The sequence below is a fragment of the Staurois parvus genome, unplaced genomic scaffold, assembly GCF_062004578.1.
Source record: "Staurois parvus isolate SC_StPar_1 unplaced genomic scaffold, SC_StPar_1.0 ptg000214l, whole genome shotgun sequence".
Taxonomy (NCBI): domain Eukaryota; kingdom Metazoa; phylum Chordata; class Amphibia; order Anura; family Ranidae; genus Staurois; species Staurois parvus.
The window spans coordinates 322,460-343,000 of NW_028318010.1; the positions used below are offsets into that span (position 1 = coordinate 322,460).

Consider the following 20,541-nt stretch of genomic DNA (forward strand, 5'->3'; position numbering starts at 1 on the left):
TTAAAGCAGGGTTCAGGTATTAAAAAAAAAATCCCAAGCTTTGAACAGCTCACAGAGCACTGTTCATGCCATCATCCAAAAATGGAAAGAGTATGGCACTACTGCAAACCTACCAAGACATGGCTGTCCACCCAAACTGTTTGGCCAGGCAAGGAGAGCATTAATCTGAAAATCAGGCAAGAGGCTCATCTTAGCTCTGGAGGAGCTGTAGAGATCCACAGCTCAAGTGGGAGAATCTGTCCACAGGACAACTATTAGTCGTGCACTCCACAAATCTGGCCTTTATGGAAGAGTGGCAAGAAGAAAGCAATTACTGAAAGAAAGCCATAAGAAGTCCCGTTTGCAGTTTGTGAGAAGCCACGTGGGGGACACATCTGACCAGAGCAACTACTTCCACGTTTGCCGAGACCAAAACTGAACTTTTTTGGCCTAAAAGCAAAATGCTATGTGTGGCGGAAAACCAAACACTGCACCTCACCTGAACACACCATCCCCACCGTGAAACATGGTGATGGCAGTATCATGTTGTGGGAATGCTAATCCTCAACAGACAGGGAAGCTAGTCAGAGTTGATGGGAAGATGGATAGAGCCAAATACTGGGCAGTCTTAAAAGAAAACCTTAGAGTCTGCAAACGACTCAGGGCGGAAGTTCACCTTCCAGCAGGACAACGACCCTAAACATACAGTCAGAGCTACAATGGAATGGTTTAGATCAAAAGCATATTCATGTGTTAGAATGGCCCAGCCAAAGTCCAGACCTAAATCCAATTGAGAATCTGTAGCAAGACTTGAAAATTGCTCGAGCTATTCTTCAAAAGAAGAACGTGCAAAAATTTTACTCTAGATGTGCAAAGCTGGTAAAGACATCCCCAAAAAAACTTGCAGCTGTAATTGCAGCGAAAGGTGGTTCTACAAAGTATTAACTCAGGAGGGCTGAATACAAATGCATGCCACACTTTTCAGATATTGGGGGGGGGGAAGAAGGGAGAAGAACTTAATACAAGTGTATAGTCAAAAAAGTGTTTAAATGAATAAAGTGCCCAATATCAGATATCCAGTGCTCAGCATAAAATGCTTACACCCCAACAGATTTGTCAGAAAACCTTAAACTTTCCTTCAAGGATCAACATTTCCCATGGGACATTATACTACAAAATACTCCCACAAATGCAGGACATTGATTGCAAACAAGATTTGCTAAATTTGAACACACAATTTTTCATAACAAATTAATTTAAGACCATGTTGCAAAAATGAACACAACCCAATGAAAGTCTTAAGAGCAAACCTAAAATTTTAGACAAAATCCTAATTAAGAAATCAACTACAGGTGAGTCTAATTATTCATTAAACAGGTGTCCAGCATACAATTGATTATAAAAATGGCATTACTTAAAGAAAACCCCTTCCCCATTTCATGCTGTCAGCAACTGCACCACATGGAAGAGAAATGTCATAAGACCTGAGAAAGAAGGCAGCTAAAAAGATCAGCAAAGCTTTACTTATCAGCCAGAATACAGTAGCAAAAGTAATACAAGACTTCAACAAAGATGGAACTGTAACCATCTCAGAGATGTCTACGGAAGTTAACACCTCGACAGGAGCATCTTCTGATGAGAAGAGTTTAAGAAAAGTGCCATGCAAGTTCGCTGCAGTTAGCTAAAGTAGAAAGCCAAACTGGGGTGATTGTTTCCCATGACACAATACAGCATACACTGCAGAGGAATGGCATACATGGTTGTTGTCCACAAAAGGAAGTATCTCCTAAAGCGCATGCACAAAAAAGCCTGCCTAGAGCCCATGCTGAAAAAGACAACTACTGGGATTCTGTACTCTAGAGTGATGAGACCAAGATAAATGTTATTGGAACTGATGGCTTCAAAACTGTATGGCATTGCAAAGAAAAATGCATGGTGCCTACAGTGAAACATGGTGGTGGCAGTGTCCTTCTGTGGGGCTGCACGAGTGCTGCTGGCGTCGAGGAGCTGCATTTCATTAACGGTATCATGAATTAATAAATGTACTGCTCTATATTGAAAGAGAAGATGATACCACCACTGAGCCCTCAGTCGTCGTGCACTTTTCCAAAACACAAATCTAAGGCCATTGTTGCATTTTTGAAGAACGGGGTGAAAGTGATTCAGTGGCCAAGTATGTCTCCTGATCTGAACCCAAATCGAACACCTATGGGGAGTTTTGAAGAGACAAGTTGAGCATCACTCTCCATCCAGCATTCAGGCTCTAAAAGAGGTCGTTCTTGGGGAAAAAAAAAAAAAAAAGCAAAAAAAAAAGGAAGGATGTTGAAATATGGTCGCCAACTTGTTCATTCCATGCCTAGAAGATGTGGTGCTGTCCTTACAAATCATGAAGCTCATACAAAATACTAGATGTAGTAGTTTTTGCTGTGGGGTGTATTCATTTTTGCATCAACTAATTTGACTAAAACTGAAGATTGTATAACTGAAGTTAGATTATTAACCTTACTTTCATGTAATGAGCTAAACAAAATGTTCCATAAACAAAAAAAACAAAACAAAAACACACCTCAGTTTTACACACACTTATTTTTTTTCAGGTATTTACCAAAACATATTCAAGCTATAGTTATATAATGGATATGGGCTGAAAGTGCACACTCTCAGGTTTAATTTGCGGGTATGTACATCCAAATTGGAAGGGTTTAGGAATTACAGCTCTTAAGAGTAGCCATCCCCCTTTTTCAAGGAATCAAAAGTAATTTGACAATTTAATCAAAAGCGGTTTCATGGCCAGGTGTGGGCTACTCCATTATGTATTCATCTATCAATTAAGCAGGTAATAGGTCTGGAGTTGATTCTAAGTGTGATATTTGCATTTGGAATCTATCGCTGTGAACCTACATTATGTATTCAAAGGAGAGGTCCATGCAAGTGAAACAGGCCATTGTAAGGCTTAAAAAAACAAAAACAAATCCAGAGATAGCAGCAACATTAGCAGTGGCCAAATCAACAGTTTGTACATTCTGAGGAAAGAAGAAGAGCGCACTGGTGGGCTCCGCAACATAAAAAGGCTTGGACGTCCACAGAAGACAACAGTGGGGGATGATCGCAGGATCCTCTCTATGGTAAAGAAAAACCCATTCGCAACATCTAGACAAGTGAAGGACACTCTCCAGTAGGTGGGCGTATCATTGTCAAAGTCTACAATGAAGAGAAGACTTCACGAGAGCAAATGCAGAGGGTTTACCACAAGGTGCAAACCATTCATAAGTCTGAAGAATAGGAAAGCCAGATTAGACTTTGCCAAAAAACATCTAAAAAGCCAGACCAGTTCTGGAAAAGCCTTCTTTGGACGGATGAAACTAAGATTAATCTGTACCAGAATTACGGGAAGAAGGCTTTGAACAGCTCATGATCCAAAGCACACAACGTGATCTGTAAAACATGGTGGAGGCAGTGTGATGGGCATGCATGTCTTCCAGTGGCACTGGCTCATTGGTGTTTATTGATGATGTGACAGAAGACAGCAACAGCCGGATGAATTCTGCAGTGTTTAGAGATATACGGTCAGCCTAGATTCAGCCAAATTAAGCAAAGTTGATTGGACGGCGCTTCACAGTACAGATGGACAGTGATCCAAAACACACTGCAAAAAGCAACCCAGGAGCTTTTGAAGGAAAAGAAGTGGAATATTCTGCAATGGCTGAGTCAATCACTTGACCTCAATCCAATTGGGCATACATTTCATTTGCTAAAGGCAGAACTAAAAAAAGCAGAAAGACCCACAAACAACTGAAGACCGCTGCAGTTAGAGCCTGGCAAATCATCAGAAAAGGAGGAAACCCAGTCTTTTAGTAATGTCCATGGTTTCCAGACTTCAGGCAGTCATTGCCAGTAAAGGATTCTCAAAATATTAAAAATTAATTTTATTTGTGATTATATTCATTTGTCCAATTACATTTGAGCCCCTGAAAATGGAGGCACGGAGTATAAAAATGGTTGCTGTTCTAAAAATCTGTACTCAAATATTTATGTTCAACCCCTTGAATTAAAGCTGCAAGTCTGCACTTCAAATTAATTTGGCCTGTTAATTTAAAATTTACTCTGGTGGCATACAGAGCCAAAAAGTATGTCCATGTCCAAATATATATGGACCCTATATATATATATATATATATATATATAAATATAAACTTTCCTATTATGTGGCACTCAAAAGAATAAAAACACCACAGCAAAATAGACACGGAGCGAAAGAGAGAAAGGAATTAAAAAAGGGCAGATCAGCCTTAGCCAAGGCTTAAATAAGAATAGATTTACATTTTATTTGAAATCTTGTAAGGGTTCTTTAACCCTTCATGAGCAGGCTTATTTAGCAATGCACTACTTCAACTGGTAATTGCACGATCATGCAACACTGTAGCAAATTTATATTTTTTTCACACATATAGAGCGTTCTTTTGGTGGTATTTGATCACCGTGTTTTTTTTTTTAATTTTTATTACAAACTAAAAAAGACCAAAGATTTTGGGGGAAAAAAAAAAAAAAAAGGGAAGAAAAATAAGGGAAATGGTTCTCTGTGTGTGATTATCAACACAGGGCTCTGGGCTGTGATTGGACACAGCCAATCAGCAGGTCCCAGCCATGAATCATTAGCTGGGGCCTGCTGACAAAAACCCACTTTGATTAGACACTCCTGCGCAATACAAAGCAATTCCCTGTTGTCATTTTGATGGTAGGTAACAGCAGCATGGGGAGAAGTAACAGTGGGAGAGGAGCAAGATATAAGAGATGTGCTCTAAACACGGTTAAATTTTTTTCCTTCTTAGGAGGCATCTTACAATCAAAATCCTCAAGTGATTAATTATCCTTAGCGGTTATCTGGAATTCGCATCAATATGCAGATTAGGTTATAAAAATGGGCCATGGGCGAGTGACTGCTGTAAACATGTGAACTCACAGGCCTATATAAAGTGCCTAAATAAAAAATATTGGGGACATTTACTGTACTTGTTACAGGGCAATACAATGCTAAACAGTAGTAACAACAGGCACTGTGAGATGAATTAAAATTACCAAGTTATAATTCCTCCTCTGACCACTCTAAAGTCACACTTGTGACTGAATGACCTGACCCTTTTTAACGGTGTCTGTTTAGTATGTAAATCTGTCCCATATTCAGTAATAAATGTGTCTCAAAACTGTGCAAGCTGTGATACTGCTACCAAGGAACGCTGGTCTAGAGCCAGGATGCAGAGTGTCATTCATTCTTATAGTGATGGTAATCAGCTTTCCCGCACCATGGTGATACATGACTCTCCACGGCAGGCAGCATGCAGGGTCGTCCTCAGCATTCAGAAGAAGAAAGTCTGCCTCCCCAGACCTCCTCCACCTCTGGCCCTCAGCTGTGCTGCTTGAGGCAAAAGGTTGAGGACTCCAATACAAATGAGAAGAAATGCAGGCGTAAAAGGGTGGTGGTGGTGGGGGGTGCACACAATTAAGGCTTGAGATAATTGGTATCCATTTACTTGACACAACCTTGGGGTTAATGGTGTGTGTACATAAAAATTCCCTTTAAACTGAAAATACAGATTTGATAAACAATTGGCCAACATCCTGCAACATTGAAATATGCAACTACTATCTTTTTAGGCTTTCAGAAAATATACAATGTTCTGGTGGTTTTAGGTCATTGTCTGGCCAACAATTCAGATTGTAATGTGTGTAAATGGAAAGACACACACACACACACACACACACACACACACACACACACACACACACACACACACACACACACACACTTTTATGCAACAGATAATGCTCTTAAAAAACCCTTTAACAAAAACATATTTAAACGTGAAAAAACTGATCTAGGAGTGAAGCGGTTAAGCAAAGTCTCTAACATGTATTGCTTTGCTTTACCTGGAAAAGACCATGGTGATGGACCACTCCATCTTGATTGTGCAGAAGAGATAATAAAGAATATTCCGTATGCAGCAGCATTTTGCCTTGTCTCTCTTCCTGTGTCTCCCCTGATTTGTCAGGTCTTTCTTCCAGGCTCAGGATCTGACAGGAAAATATAAAAACACATATCAAAATTGAAAGGCTATGGTAATATGCTACAAAACAACAAGAATAATAGCATATGGTGCACGACTCCAATCTCTGTGTTGATCATAAAAGAACCTGCATGTTAACCATTACTAGTCAGAGTGCTCACAGCTGCCAACACCTTCACTACGCTTGTTCTGGAGCTTTAGTCTGACCAAATGGTTGCCTTTGATTGCTGCAACTTAATTGTCAGATTTTACTACATATTTGGAATCTTGAATTTATCATTTTTTTTGTCAATTCAGAAAGATAACTTAGGACATTTAAATCTGAACCCTACAGCAAGCTTAGACATGCAAATATGTAGTAGCCTGAACTATTACTAAATAATGCAATTGTTCCACAATTGTGGGAGCATTTAATTCTTGCTTCACCTTCTTAACACCGGTTCCTAGAACCTGTGGCAATGTAGAAGCTGATGGAAGGAACAGCAGAAGAAAGTAACGGACATAGCCTGAAGTGTCAGATACCTGTAGCGGTCAAGGATCTGCATCGTGGAAGAGATTTAAGATACTGACCAATGGAATTTTTTTTTTTTTTTTTTTTTTAAACAGGCCAGCTTCGCTTTTCTTTGGAACCCATAGTGACAGGCTTGTTTTAAAGTTCACAACATAAGTTGCCTCTTTACAATTCTGTGCACCACTTTGAGATATTACTTGTGTACTCTTATGATTACACTGCATATATTGAAAACACAGATTTAATCAAATTTGCAACAACATCATTAGAAGTAGAAAATGAAAATTATTCCTTACTTAAATGGTATTAGGTCTGCTTTTTCTCAGTCTGAACTATTGTATAGTGATCCTGTTCTAAGATTCACTACCTCTGTATAAGCCATCCAATGACCACTGGGCTTTAACCACTTGACCTCTGGAAGGTTTTAACCCCTTTATAACCTGGGCATTTTTTTGCTATTCAGCACTATGCTACTTTAACTGGCAATTGCATCATACAACACTGCACCCAAAATGAAATTTATATCTTTATATTTATAAAAAAATTTTATCACACAAACAGCTTTGTTTTGGTGGTAGTTGATCACCACTAGGTTATTTTTTCTCATATGAACAAAAAAAAAAAAAAAAAATAGAAAATACTATTTTTTTTTTTTTTTTTTAATTTTGGTTATAAAAAATATCCAATAAATCAAAGTGTTTTCATAAACTTAGGTCAAAATGTATCCAGCTAAATGTCTTTAGTATCAAAGTTATAGCATCTACAAACTATGGCATATGCATATATATATATACACACACACATATATATATATATATACACACATATATATATATATATATACACACACACACATATTATATATATATATATATATATATATATATATATATATATATATACACACACACATTATATATATATATATATATATATATATATATATATATATATATATATATATATATATATATATATATATACACATACATACATACATACATACACACATACACATATACACACACACACACATATACATATGCACACACACACACACACATACATATATACATATGCACACACACACACACACACACATACTGGAATTTACGCAGCTATGACACTATACTGATAATGGCAGTAGTGATTAGCAACTTATAGAGGGACTGAGATAATTTAGTGAGCAATGTGGCGCTAACAGACCCTCGCTGGGAGGCACACTAACTGACATGAATACAGCGATCAGATATAATACAATACACTGTACTAGTGACACTGTCTGGGAAAAGGTTAACATTAAGGGGCAATCAAAGGGTTAACTGTGTGCCTAGCAAGTGAAGTATGTGTAATATATGCTGCTTTTACTTACAGATCTGGAGATTTGTTCTTTTCTCCCTGTTAACCCAATTTAAAAAAGATGCAAATTTTTTTTCTCTAAGTAAACATCTTAGGGGAACTGTGAGGGAGCATATATGCTCCAGTACGTGGGAGTCATCTTAAAAACAACTATTGCAAAAATTAAAATGCCAATTAGAGCTCCCCACAAAATAGAAAAATACTCAGCTTTCCTGCTGTATCCAATGCAGCATCTCATGAAGAATAAGCAGAAAAAAAAAAAACCCAACACAAACAAAAAACCCTCACCTGCTAGTGTTCACCTCCGCCTCCCCTAATGTATTTAGTGAGTGGGAGAAGTGAGAAGTTACTTTCCGGTTTGTAGAGAACTTAGTTCTCTGCATTAGAAAACGAATGGAGCAGCATTATAGTACAGTCTATTTGAAGCCAACTTTAACAAGCTCACCTTAAGCTGATAAAAGTCATCTGTGCCATCTTTCCTTGCCAAGCACTGGACAATGCTTGGGACAGGAGAGTTCCCTAAACGAGGACCTGCAGGAAGAAAAATATATTTTTAAAAAAATAAAGAGAAGAGGCAAACAGTGTTCAAATTGCATCATTGAAATTTAATAAAACACATTTTAAAAACACTTGTGGAAGCACTACACGTGCCAAAAAACAAAACCGAGTATCCTGTCATTTTGCCTCACTGCTGCTACTTAATACACAGTTGTCTAAACAAAAAAAGAATTGAAGGAAATATGAAAAATCACTGATTGCCTTCTCACTTAAAAAGTGTTGCAGTCTAAACCATTGACCAGAGCAAAAACAAAAAAGTATCGCATGAGTGGGTAAAGCCCATTCCATGAGACAAGTGGTTAATTGGACAGCAAACGAGACTTTTATCAGGCTCTGACGAATAAAAAAAAAAAAAAAAAAAAAGTGTTTATTCAGTTTGGCAAAATAATTAGCAATATTAAAAGTAACACGCAGTGCTCAGCAACCACAACTTACATGTGAACATACAAGACAAATAAAAACAAATATCAAATAAGGACGTCAAATGAGACCCACACGTCGAATTGGAATTATAGCTCCACAAATTCTATATGCATACACGTATACATCCCAGGGCCCATACAGAATATCAGGTGTGTGCACGGATGGTTGAGGATACATGAAGGTAGTAGATCTCTTAGGATAAGTGACCATGGAATTATGACAAGTCCCTAAATCAGATGGAAATTCTGTGCTTGAAAATCAAAAGTATAAGCTACAAACAGCTTTGTAGTAGGATGAAGTCCAAAATACAAAGCTGTAATGTAATGAACCACACAGGTCAATGAGGGAGAAAACCCCACAGTTCTTGTCAACAAGGAGGTGTATAATTCCAAGTATGCTGCAAAAAGTGATTGGCTCGTTGGTACAGATATGAACAGTCAGGTCCATAAATATTGGGACAGCGACACAATTCTAACATTTTTGGCTCTATACACCACCACAATGGATTTGAAATGAAATGAACAAGATGTGCTTTAACTGCAGACTGTCAGCTTTAATTTGAGGGCATTTACATCCAAATCAGGTGAACGGTGTAGGAACTACAACAGTTTGCATATGTGCCTCCCACTTATTAAGGGACCAAAAGTAATGGGACAATTGGCTTCTCAGCTGTTCCCTGGCCAGGTGTGTGTTATTCCCTCATTATCCCAATTACAATGAGCAGATAAAAAGGTCCAGAGTTCATTTCAAGTGTGCCATTTGCATTTGAAATCTGTTGCTGTCAACTCTCAAGATGAGATCCAAAGAGCTGTCACTATCAGTGAAGCAAGCCATCATTAGGCTGGAAAAAAAAAAAAAAAAAAAAAAAACAAACCCATGGGGGAGATAGAAAAAACATTAGGCGTGGCCAAAACAACTGTTTGGAACATTCTTAAAAAGAAGGAACGCACAGGCGAGCTCAGCAACACCAAAAGACCCGGAAGACCACGGAAAACTGTGGTGGATGACCGAAGAATTCTTTCCCTGGTTAAGAAAACACCCTTCACAACAGTTGGCCAGATCAACAACACTCTCCAGGAGGTAGGTGTATGTGTGTCAAAGTCAATCAAGAGAAGGCTTCACCAGAGTGAATACAGAGGGTTCACCACAAGATGTAAACCATTGGTGAGCCTCAAAACAGGAAGGCCAGATTAGAGTTTGCCAAACGACATCTAAAAAAGCCTTCACAGTTCTGGAACAACATTCTATGGACAGATGAGACCAAGATCAACTTGTACCAGAGTGATGGGAAGAGAAGAGTATGGAGAAGGAAAGGAACTGCTCATGATCCTAAGCATACCACCTGATCAGTGAAGCATGGTGGTAGTGTCATGGCGTGGGCATGTATGGCTGCCAATGGAACTGGTTTGCTTGCATTTGATGATGCGACTGCTCACAAAAGCAGCAGGATGAATTCTGAAGTGTTACGGGCAATATTATCTGCTCATATTCAGCCAAATGCTTCAGAACTCATTGGACGCCGCTTCACAGTGCAGATGGACAATGACCCAAAGCATACTGCAAAAGCAACCAAAGAGTTTAAGGGAAAGAAGTGGAATGTTATGCAATGGCCAAGTCAATCACCTGACCTGAATCCGATTGAGCATGCATTTCACTTGCTGAAGACAAAACGGAAGGGAAAATGCCCCAAGAACAAGCAGGAACTGAAGACAGTTGCAGTAGAGGCCTGGCAGAGCATCACCAGGGATGAAACCCAGCATCTGGTGATGTCTATGTGTTCCAGACTTCAGGCTGTAATTGACTGCAAAGGATTTGCAACCAAGTATTAAAAAGTGAAAGTTTGATTTAGGATTATTATTCTGTCCCATTACTTTTGGTCCCTTAACAAGCGGGAGGCACATATGCAAACTGTTGTAATTCCTACACCATTCACCTGATTTGGATGTAAATACCCTCAAATTAAAGCCGACAGTCTGCAGTTAAAGCACATCTTCATTTCATTTCAAATCCATGGTGGTGGTGTATAGAGCCAAAAATGTTAGAATTGTGTTGATGTCCCAATATTTATGGACCTGGCTGTAGAACTGTAATGTCTCCCACATACCCAAATGGAAGCATTCGCAGGCTGGGGCCCAAGCTCCACCCATGCAGGTACTTCTCACCTGTTGATAGTATTTTCCAGAAAATTAAAAAAAAAAAATATTATTCAAGGCAAACTCCAAAAGATCAAGAATAAACTCATGTTGGTGGCACATTTCTGGAAAATAATGGATTAAGGAAGAACTCTACTGCTTTTAGTCCACAGTGATGGGGAATCGAAGCGTAGAGCGATTCAACATCAATCCCCATCAACCATAAATTTTCTTCCACTTTTAGATCAGCTATTTGGGATAGGACATCCCTAGCATCCTGTACAAAGGACTTTAGTTGACAAACCATATCTAATGGAAGATCAAGATCTTTACCAACCTTCTCCAGTGGTCCCTTAATCGCAGAGACTATAGGTCTTCCTGTGGGATTCGTTAAGTTCTTGTGTACCTTCCGTATTATATAGAAAGTCGGTATATTATAATCTCAAACTTTAACGTAGTTAAAGTCATGGTTAGTAATTAAGGCTGCTTCCTTTGCCATATTCAATTTATTGTTGATCATATCCGCGAGGGCTGGAAAGGAGTTAGCATCTACTTGTTTGTAGGTCACACTCATCTAATTGAAGTCTTACTTCTTTTAGATAGAGTGTCTCACTCAAGACATTTCCTCCTTTGTCACTCCTCTTTATTAGGAGTTGTTTAGCTTCCCTTAATTTAGTAAGTGCCTTACGTTCTTCAGGGTCCAGGTTGTCATTATTGCTTATAGTCCAGTCGATCTCTTTACACCAATTCCAGGAATAGGCTCAACCATTTATTTTTACTAAGAGGTGGCATTTTGATTGATCCAATATCAAGTTTTGCCTTCCTACTGGAAGTGGTAACACCTTCATCGGGATCTTCATTCTCTTCCAGCAAGGATATTAGGGTATCTAGCATTATATTATCCTGATCTTCAATTTGGGAATCGGGTTCAATTACTAGATCTCTTGATATACATTGATCTAAAAAATACCAGTGCATAAAGACATGCATTTCTTTTGAATTTTTTGTTGCTATTCTGTCTCTCAGTGTTACAATACACCTACCATTCGATTTTTAGACTGATCATTTCTTTGTGAGTGGGCAAACATTCAAAATCAGCAGGGGATCAAATACTTATTTCCTTCACTGTATGTGCACATACATACACATACATCTTGCAGAAGCCCAATGAAAATACACATTCAGCTGTCAGTGGGGAACCTTATTTGACATAGTTTTTATTTAATGTCTTGTATGTGCACATGTAAGTTGTGGTTGCTGAGCACTGCATGTTACAATGCTAAATATTTTGCCAAATTAAATAACACAATTTTTATTCATCATAGCCTGATAAAAGTCTCGTTTGCTGTCCAATTAACCACTTGTCTCATGGGACTGGCTTTACCCACTCATGCGATTTTTTTGTTTTTTACTACACAGTTGCCAGCAATTCCTGACTGTCAACATGATAGCGAGGAGTTGATATGAAAATACAGATGTATTGCTGCTGCTGCTGTCAAAGAGACCCAGTTTCTAAACACTGTTTGGATATGAGATAAAAAGTAACATTGCTACTTTTTGTATGCACTCTGTTTCATTGATCTACAGGTTAAAGGCCTGACTTTCTATCTGTATAGAATGTGCTGTATAGTTGTACCTGCCTACAGCAAGTATGTCACTGCTCTCGGTTTACCACACAGCGGAGGAAACGCAACCAAGAGCCATTTCTTCATAAAGCGAAAAAGGCAGTGGTTTATTGCCCAAAGCAGTGGTTTGTTGCCCAGTAAAAGGGCATGAGGAACACGTTTGGGAGCCGAGAATGAGAAACCTGGATTAAGAACAGAAATTAAGAGCTTTTCTGGAACAAGTAAGCAAATGGCTTGCTGATATTAAAAATGTCATAGCCATAAAGCCCAACTCCAGGACATCTAAAAACCCTTCGTTGCAGCAGGAGTGCTGAATACTGCATGAGTTCGCTCTTCATTTCTGTCTAGGGGACTTAGAGAACTTGATGAAGTCAGAGTACTTCCAACCGCCATAGAATAGAGGAGAAAAGGCTATGGCAACTGGTCTAGCAGAGCAAAGGAGCCTGCAAAAGTAGAGGGTGGGGTATGTAAAAGTGTTTTACCAAGTCTCCTGGACAGAAACGAGCAGTTAAAGTAGAACTCCAGGCAAAACTTTTTTCCTCCATTTTGGATAGAGTAAGGGAGGGTTATAACTCCTGTCAAAATGTTTTTCCCACCAGCTGTCCCCATTGTGGAGGAGATTTAACTTCACTTCCTGTCCCATAGCCAAACAGAAAGCAGGAGGAAATCCCTGCAAGTTAAGAGAATCCCTTGAGGACCCCCTATCACCAGAACATATGTCCCCATTGGAAGATTTTCCCTTTATTACTTTCTGCGGCAAACCCAAAACGTTAGATTTTCTTTCCTTTCACTTTCAATAATAGTGAACAGGACAAATATAGAGGGTGGATCTCCTTAAAGCAAAAAACTACACTGCCTCTGAGCACCACAAAGCAAAAATGCTATTTAATTCATTTCTAATATTCAAAGCAAACTCCCCCCATCCATCCATGTCTGCATACTTTATTTTGCTGAGAAGTCACTTTGAAAACACCGCACTAACATTTCTGGCCATGACCATCTTGAGTAAGGGCGCATGATTCATGCAACATTTACTTCCTGGAAATCATCTGCCCTTAGTTCAGGCATTCAAGCAGGAGGGCATGCTTAGCTGAAAAAGCCCTTCATCCCCTCCTGAAGACTTCAGTAATGTATGACATCACTTGCCTAGACAAGGAACCAGGAAGTAACTAAAACAAAAAGGAGAAGTTTATCTCAAGTAAATACGATACACTTTATCTATTTACTAAAGCTAGCAGCATAAGGATTACAAATAGTCAAGGTTGATCGAGAGAGCAAAGTTCTGCCTTTAACAGAGATGCAGACAGTAAAATACTGACAGGGGTTCTAATCCATCTCCACTCTGTCCAAATCTACAAAGTTTTGCCTTTCGTTATACTTTAACAGTCCTACCGCATTGGAGGATTTTTAAGCTTCCTGTAATTCAGCTTTAAAACAACCTGTAGAGAATTTTTTTTTTTCTTGTAATTAAAATGTGTTTCTATTTAACTTCTGATTAACCCTTGGTTTACACTAGTCAGCCCCAATTACCTCACCCATAAATATTTTATAAGCGATTTTTTATTACTACGTTTCCTAACCATTTTTATTTATTTGGTTTAATTATTTTTTTTCATAAAACATTTAGCTTTTATTTGTAACGTGTTAAAAATACTCTGCAATGCTTTGTACCATCATAATTTGAAATTTCCAGGAGTGTCAAATGCTACGTTGTGTTGGCTACACCCTCTCCCTTCTCCCAGTCATTCCCGAGCTCCCAGCATACTTGTTCCTTTGGAAAGCAAAAAACTTGCCAGATTGTGCAGCTGCTGCATGGTTTCTGTTCCTGCACTAAATGATTTCAAAAATGGCTTATTTTCACTGTCCGAGCTGCTGTCAGTGTCAGGAATGTGCACCTAACCTTCATTGTATCACTCAAGCCCAGTATTCAAGCAAAGTATAACTGCAGTGGCATTTCTGTTTCCCCAGGCCACTGCGGAGGATGGCACATGTTTATAGCCGAGTACGTGCATAATTGTGTTTATGTCATATTTGTTGTGGAACCAAGTGGCATTTATGCTGTTGATACAGCTTTATACATGCGTTATGGTCTCTGGGTTTTCACCCTATTATTTTTAGTTTAGAACCCTCCAGGTTTGGTAGTGCAGCACCATCTCCCCCTTTTTTCAATATCCAAGATGGCAGCACAGTAGCAATCTGGAACAGCTTTCTAAGGAACTACAGCAGACACTTTAGAAACGCATTTAAATGCAAATAAAGATAAATATTGTCCTTAATCATATACACAGTATTTGAGACAACAGTCTGGGGGCAGAGTCTCTTGAAGTCTGCTAAATATATTCCAAGTGCACCAAAAGAAAAGGTTTTAAAAACAAACAATCACAGCTTAGGCAAAAAGCCTGTACCTTGACAGCATGCTATACAGAGGGATCCTAGCTCTCTGCAGAACAGCAGAGTTTCCAATTAGCAAGAACATACACTTTTCTGAATGCAGAGCTATAGATCTGACTCAGTAGGGGCATGTAAGACCAACAGTTGTGTTAAAAAAAATAGTGTTTAAAAAAAGTAAAGCTCAAAACCCTTATAATGGCTTTTATTTCCATATACGCAAATGCACTGGGAACACTGCACAGTCTATTCCAAATCAAAACATGAAGAAAAGGTTTCAAATTTGTTATTACTTTACAGAAAAAGTGAAGAAAAATGAATATTAAGCTGTTGAAAAAATAGCAGTGTCTGCATTTCTCAAACATTTACTGAAAAATGCTTGAAGATTTAGCTTCCCTGTGAATCACTGAATACTTGGTTGTATAACCACGGTTTCTGAGAACTGCTTCACATCTGCATTGCATGCAGTGGACCAACTGTCACCTGTGAACAGGTATTCAGCCCAGGATAATTTCACTCAATAATAAAATTCCTCTGCATTGCTTGGTTTTTACCTCAGAAACAGCATTTTTTAGGTCACCCCACAAGTTTTCTATTGGATTAAGATCCAGGGATTGGGCTGGCCATTCCATAATGTTAATCTTGTTGGTCTGGAACCAAGATATTGCACGTTTACTGGTGTGTTTGGGGTCGTTGTCTTGTTGAAACACCCATTTCAAGGGCATTTCCTCTTTGGTATAAGGCAACATGATCTCTAACTATTTTGATGTATTCAAACCAATTCATGATCCCTGGTATGTAATAAATAGGCCCAATACCATAGTATGAGAAACATCCCCATATCATGATGCTTGCGCAACCATGCTTCACTGTCTTAAACGTGTACTGTGGCTTGAATTCAGTGTTTGGGGGTCATCTGCCAAAACGGTCTGTGGCCCCCTAGACCCAAAAAGAACAATCTTACTTTCATCAGTCCACAAAATGTTGCGCCATTTCTCTTTAGGCCAGTGAATGTCTTCTTTGGCAAATTGTAATTTCTTCAGCACGTCATTTTTCAACAATGTGACTTGCAGGGGCTTCTTTCCAATGGCTTTGCTTCACATAGGCGTCTAATTGTTATAGTACTCACAGGTAACTTTAGACCTTCTTTGATCACCCTGGAGCTCTTCATTAGCTTTGCTATTTTAGCTACTCTGTGATCCATTTGAATAGTAGTTTTAGATTTTCTTCCACGTCTTTCTGGTTTTGGTTTCCATTTTAAAGCATCTGAGACCATTTAACCTGAGCAGCCCATCAGTTTCTACACTTCTTTATATGTTTTCCCCTCTCCAATCAACTTTTTAATTAAAAAAGGTATGCTGTTCTTCTGAACAATGTCTGGAATGACCCATTTTACTCAGATTTTCAGGGAGAAATGCATTATACCCAGCATGTACAACATTTGCGGCTTTCATCCTTAAATAAGGGTCAGCTGACACGTTTTTTTCATAGAATGAATGACCTCACTAACTAAACTCAACACTGCTATTTTGAACATGCCCCTTTCAATTAGATTCAATTACACAGAATCAGCAGCATGCATGCCATGTCTGTTGGTTTTATATTAATCTACAACACCTACTATTAAATTTGCTATGTAGAAATTATTATACAATATTTATAAAGCGCCAATAGTTCACTCAGCGCTGTACAATACAAAGGGGGACAGAACATGTGACAGAACAAGAATACAATGCAAAACATGAGGGGATTGAGGGCCCTGCAATATACTTTATACCAAAAACAGTGACTGATCTGGTTAGTGATGCTCGACTGCTATTAATTTTGAACACAACTGTATGTAGAGAGACCATTGCTTCCATGGAAAGAGTGAGAGCAAGGGTTCTTTTCTTGCAGCATGCTGGAGGGGGGGGACCCTTTTCTACTTAGGCTGTTTTCCATTCAGATGCAGCCACAGTGGGAGATTTGTCCATCCACACTGCAAGGTGTGGATGGAGGAACCTATTAGACTTTTTCTGTTCAACCTGCAGGCTGAAGGGAAAGAAAGAAAAAAAAAAAAAAAATAAAATACATACAAATAAACACAACAAAAAAACACCAGTATGAACATCTGGGACATCTGCCCATGTCAGCACAGATACTACCGTTTGCTATCACGGCTTGTGATTAATAAATATTATATATTTTACACAGTATTTAATATATATAAAAAAAAAAAAAAAAAAAAAACCCACACAACACAAACAAAAAAACAAAACCACAAACAAGACTCAAGCCTACCAAGAATGAAAGGACCTGCCCTCTTTGCATTACTTCCCGAGATACTGGTGCAGAGTGCCTTGGATCTGGCAGAGGTCTCTCCAGAATCCCTTTCAGATGCTCTCCTCTTCATCCTCTATCTGGAAAAGGAAAGTGAGAAAAGACGGATGCATGGGGTGAAACGTTGCTTATTCATTTGCTCACATGTGTGCCTTTTCCCCTTCAACATAGTTTCTCCTCCTACAGATTTTACAGTCTGTTCCTGAACAGACACTTCTCCATCTGCTTTCAAAAGCACATGCACTGAATACTGTACAACAGGGACCCAAAAAAAAAAAAAAAAAAAAAAAAAAAAAAAAGAAGGATAGGTCATCTGAGTTTTAATTCATTGCGTCAAACAAATTAAATATGCAAGTAAAATTATGAAATCTTTTCAGCAGAAGAGCAAATGTCCAGTGGCCCCTACCCATCCGAGCTTCCAGCCAAGTAGGTGTAAGATGTAATAGCCCAACATACAGTCAGATAAGATCAGAGTTCAAATCATCACCACCTTATCAACATTGTTTTCAAGTTATACAAATGTGCTGTGTACAAACAAGAAAATTGCACAAAAATATTGCTGTACTCAGATATATCAGAACAGAAATGTAGACTAATTTCCCAGCAATTCTTCTTTGATCAGTTCCTAACTGGGCATGAGAAAAAAAAAAAGCTACCCATGTACAAACTGTCAACAAAAAAAAAAAACAACACTGCACTACAGACGGCACATCACAGCTTCTTGACATATGACTTGAGTTAATATTTGACAGAAAGTGATGACATTATTACATAACCACACTAGTTTTATTACACACTAAAATTAATGATAATGTGACCTGCTATTGAGAGTATTTGCCACGGAGGACAAGATAACCTGCTCATTAGAAAACTGCAGTGTACTCTGACTCACATATGTTGCATCACAAGAGCCGCTGTGCTAACACGCAAGATAAATGCTCTACAACAGCCTGAAGAAAACAACTCATTCTTACAAAACAGCAGATGTTACATTTTACAAATAAAAGGTATAAATAGATAAGTTGTATTTCTGTATTCCTGTGTCTATGAAAGCATTCAGTTACCTTTAGTTTTTGTATTTCCCAGATTCCTGTAGCAGGGTCTACTTTAATATACATTATTGCATCAAAGTACACTGCTCAAAAAAAATTAAAGGAACACTTTAAAAAAACACATCAGATCTCAATGGGGAAAATCTCATGCTGGATATCTATGCTAATATGGACTGGGTAATGTTTTAGGAACGCAAGGATGACCCATCAACCCACAGAGGACCGAATTCAAAGACACCCCGAAAATCAAAGTGAAAAAATGATGCAGCTGACTAGTCAGTTTTGCTAAAATTTAATTCCAGCAAATCAAGATGATACTCAGTAGATTGCATGGCCCCCACATGCCTGAAAATGTATGGCATGCTCCCAATGAGACAACAGATGGTGTCCTGGGGTATTTCCTCCCAGACCTGGACATCACTGAGCTCCTGGACAGTCTGAGGTGAAACCTGGCGGCATCGGATGAACCCAAACATGATATCCCAGAGGTGTTCTATTGGATTTAGGTCAGGCGAGCGTGGGGTCATTCAATGGTATCAATTCCTTCATCCTCCAGGAACTGCCTGCATACACACGAGGCCGGGCATCGTCGTGCACCAGGAGGAACCCAGGATCCACTGCATCAGTGTAGGGTCTGCCAATGGGTCCAAGGATTTCATCCAGATATCTAATGGCAGTCAGGGTGCCATTGTCTAGCCTGTAGAGGTCTGTGTGTCCCTCCATGGATATGCCTGCCCAGACCATCACTGACCCACCACCAAAACGGTCATGCTGAATGATGTTACAGGCAGCATAATGTTCTCCACGGCTTCTCCACACCCTTTCACGTCAGTCACATGTGCTCAGGGTGAACCTGCTCTCATCTGTGAAAAGGACAGGGCGCCTGTGGTGGATATGCCAATTCTGGTGTTCAATGGCAAATGCCAATTGAGCTCTATGGTGCCAGGCAGTGAGCACAGGGCCCACTAGAGGATGTTGGATGATGTCACCCTCATGAAGTCTGTTTCTGATTGTTTGGTAAGAGACATTCACACCAGTGGCCTGCTGCAGGTCATTTTGTAGGGCTCTAGCAGTGCTCATCCTGTTCCTCCTTGAACAAAGGAGCAGATACCAGGTCTGCTGATGGGTTAAGGACCTTCTATGGCCCTGTCCAGCTCTCCTAGAGCAACTGCCTGTCTCCTGGAATCTCCCCCATGCTCTTGAGACTGTGCTGGGAGACACAGCAAACCTTCTAGCAACGGCACATATTGATGTGCAATCCTGGAGGAGTTGGACTGCCTGTGCAACCTCTGTAGGCTCCAGGTATCGCCTCATGCTACCAGTAGTGACACTGACCCTAGCCAAAAACAAAACTAGTGAAAAACCAGTCAGAAAAGATGAGTTGGGGAAAAAAAAATAAAAATTTCAGTTGCCTCCACCTGTAAAACCATTCCTGTTTTTTTTTTCCATTGTAGCCCATCTAGTGCACCTGTTAAATTTCAGTAACACCAAACAACCCCCTCTGCTACTTAACTGAGCAGATGAATATCCCAGGAGTTTAATTGACTTGATGCTATACTTGGATTAAAGAGTGTTCCTTTAATTTATTTGAGCAGTGTATTTCATAAGGTTGACTCTGCACTAGTTCCCGTGTAAAAGGTTTGCTCGAGTTCAGGTATGTATTTTGCACTATTATTCCAGTTCAATAAAAAAAGTACTCTAAAACCAACCCACTGATCAAAACGGGACAGTCTCTACTTTTTGTACTGCTCTACTGAAGATAGGTGTAGACAAGTTCAAAAGACTTGAATAAACAAATAGAAAAAAAAAAAAAAAAACACACACAACACACACACTGCAAAACAATTCCTGAACAAGGTTTGACAACTAGGCCTTTCAATTTTTCCAGAAGTGTGCACACAATGGAAACAAACTTGACGTCTTGCACATGCAAGACATTGTGAAAAGCAACATGACACAGATTATAACCACACGTCTTGATTACAGCAGGAGCAATGAAGAAGGAAAAGTCACTCTTAATATTTCTTCAGACATGCATTCTTTTCCTACAAGCCTGCAGTATGCTGAGTATCACCTAAAATACTACCCTTACAAAAACAAACCCTAACATTCCTTTTCTGCTGATCTATGAGC

The 20,541-nt window shown here is 39.2% G+C and overlaps 1 protein-coding gene across 1 annotated transcript in view; it reads right to left on the reverse strand.

Annotated features, from left to right (window-relative positions):
• STK40 (serine/threonine kinase 40) overlaps nucleotides 1–20,541 on the reverse strand; it is a 68,291-nt gene that overhangs the window by 36,796 nt on the left and 10,954 nt on the right. The window contains exons 2-4 of the mRNA XM_089678977.1: nucleotides 17,318–17,436; nucleotides 8,357–8,442; nucleotides 5,905–6,048 (exon numbers count right to left, since the gene is read on the reverse strand). Of these exons, the coding sequence (XP_089535103.1) occupies nucleotides 5,905–6,048; nucleotides 8,357–8,442; nucleotides 17,318–17,429 (342 nt within the window). The 5' untranslated portion in view covers nucleotides 17,430–17,436. The remainder of the gene's footprint in view (nucleotides 1–5,904; nucleotides 6,049–8,356; nucleotides 8,443–17,317; nucleotides 17,437–20,541) is intronic.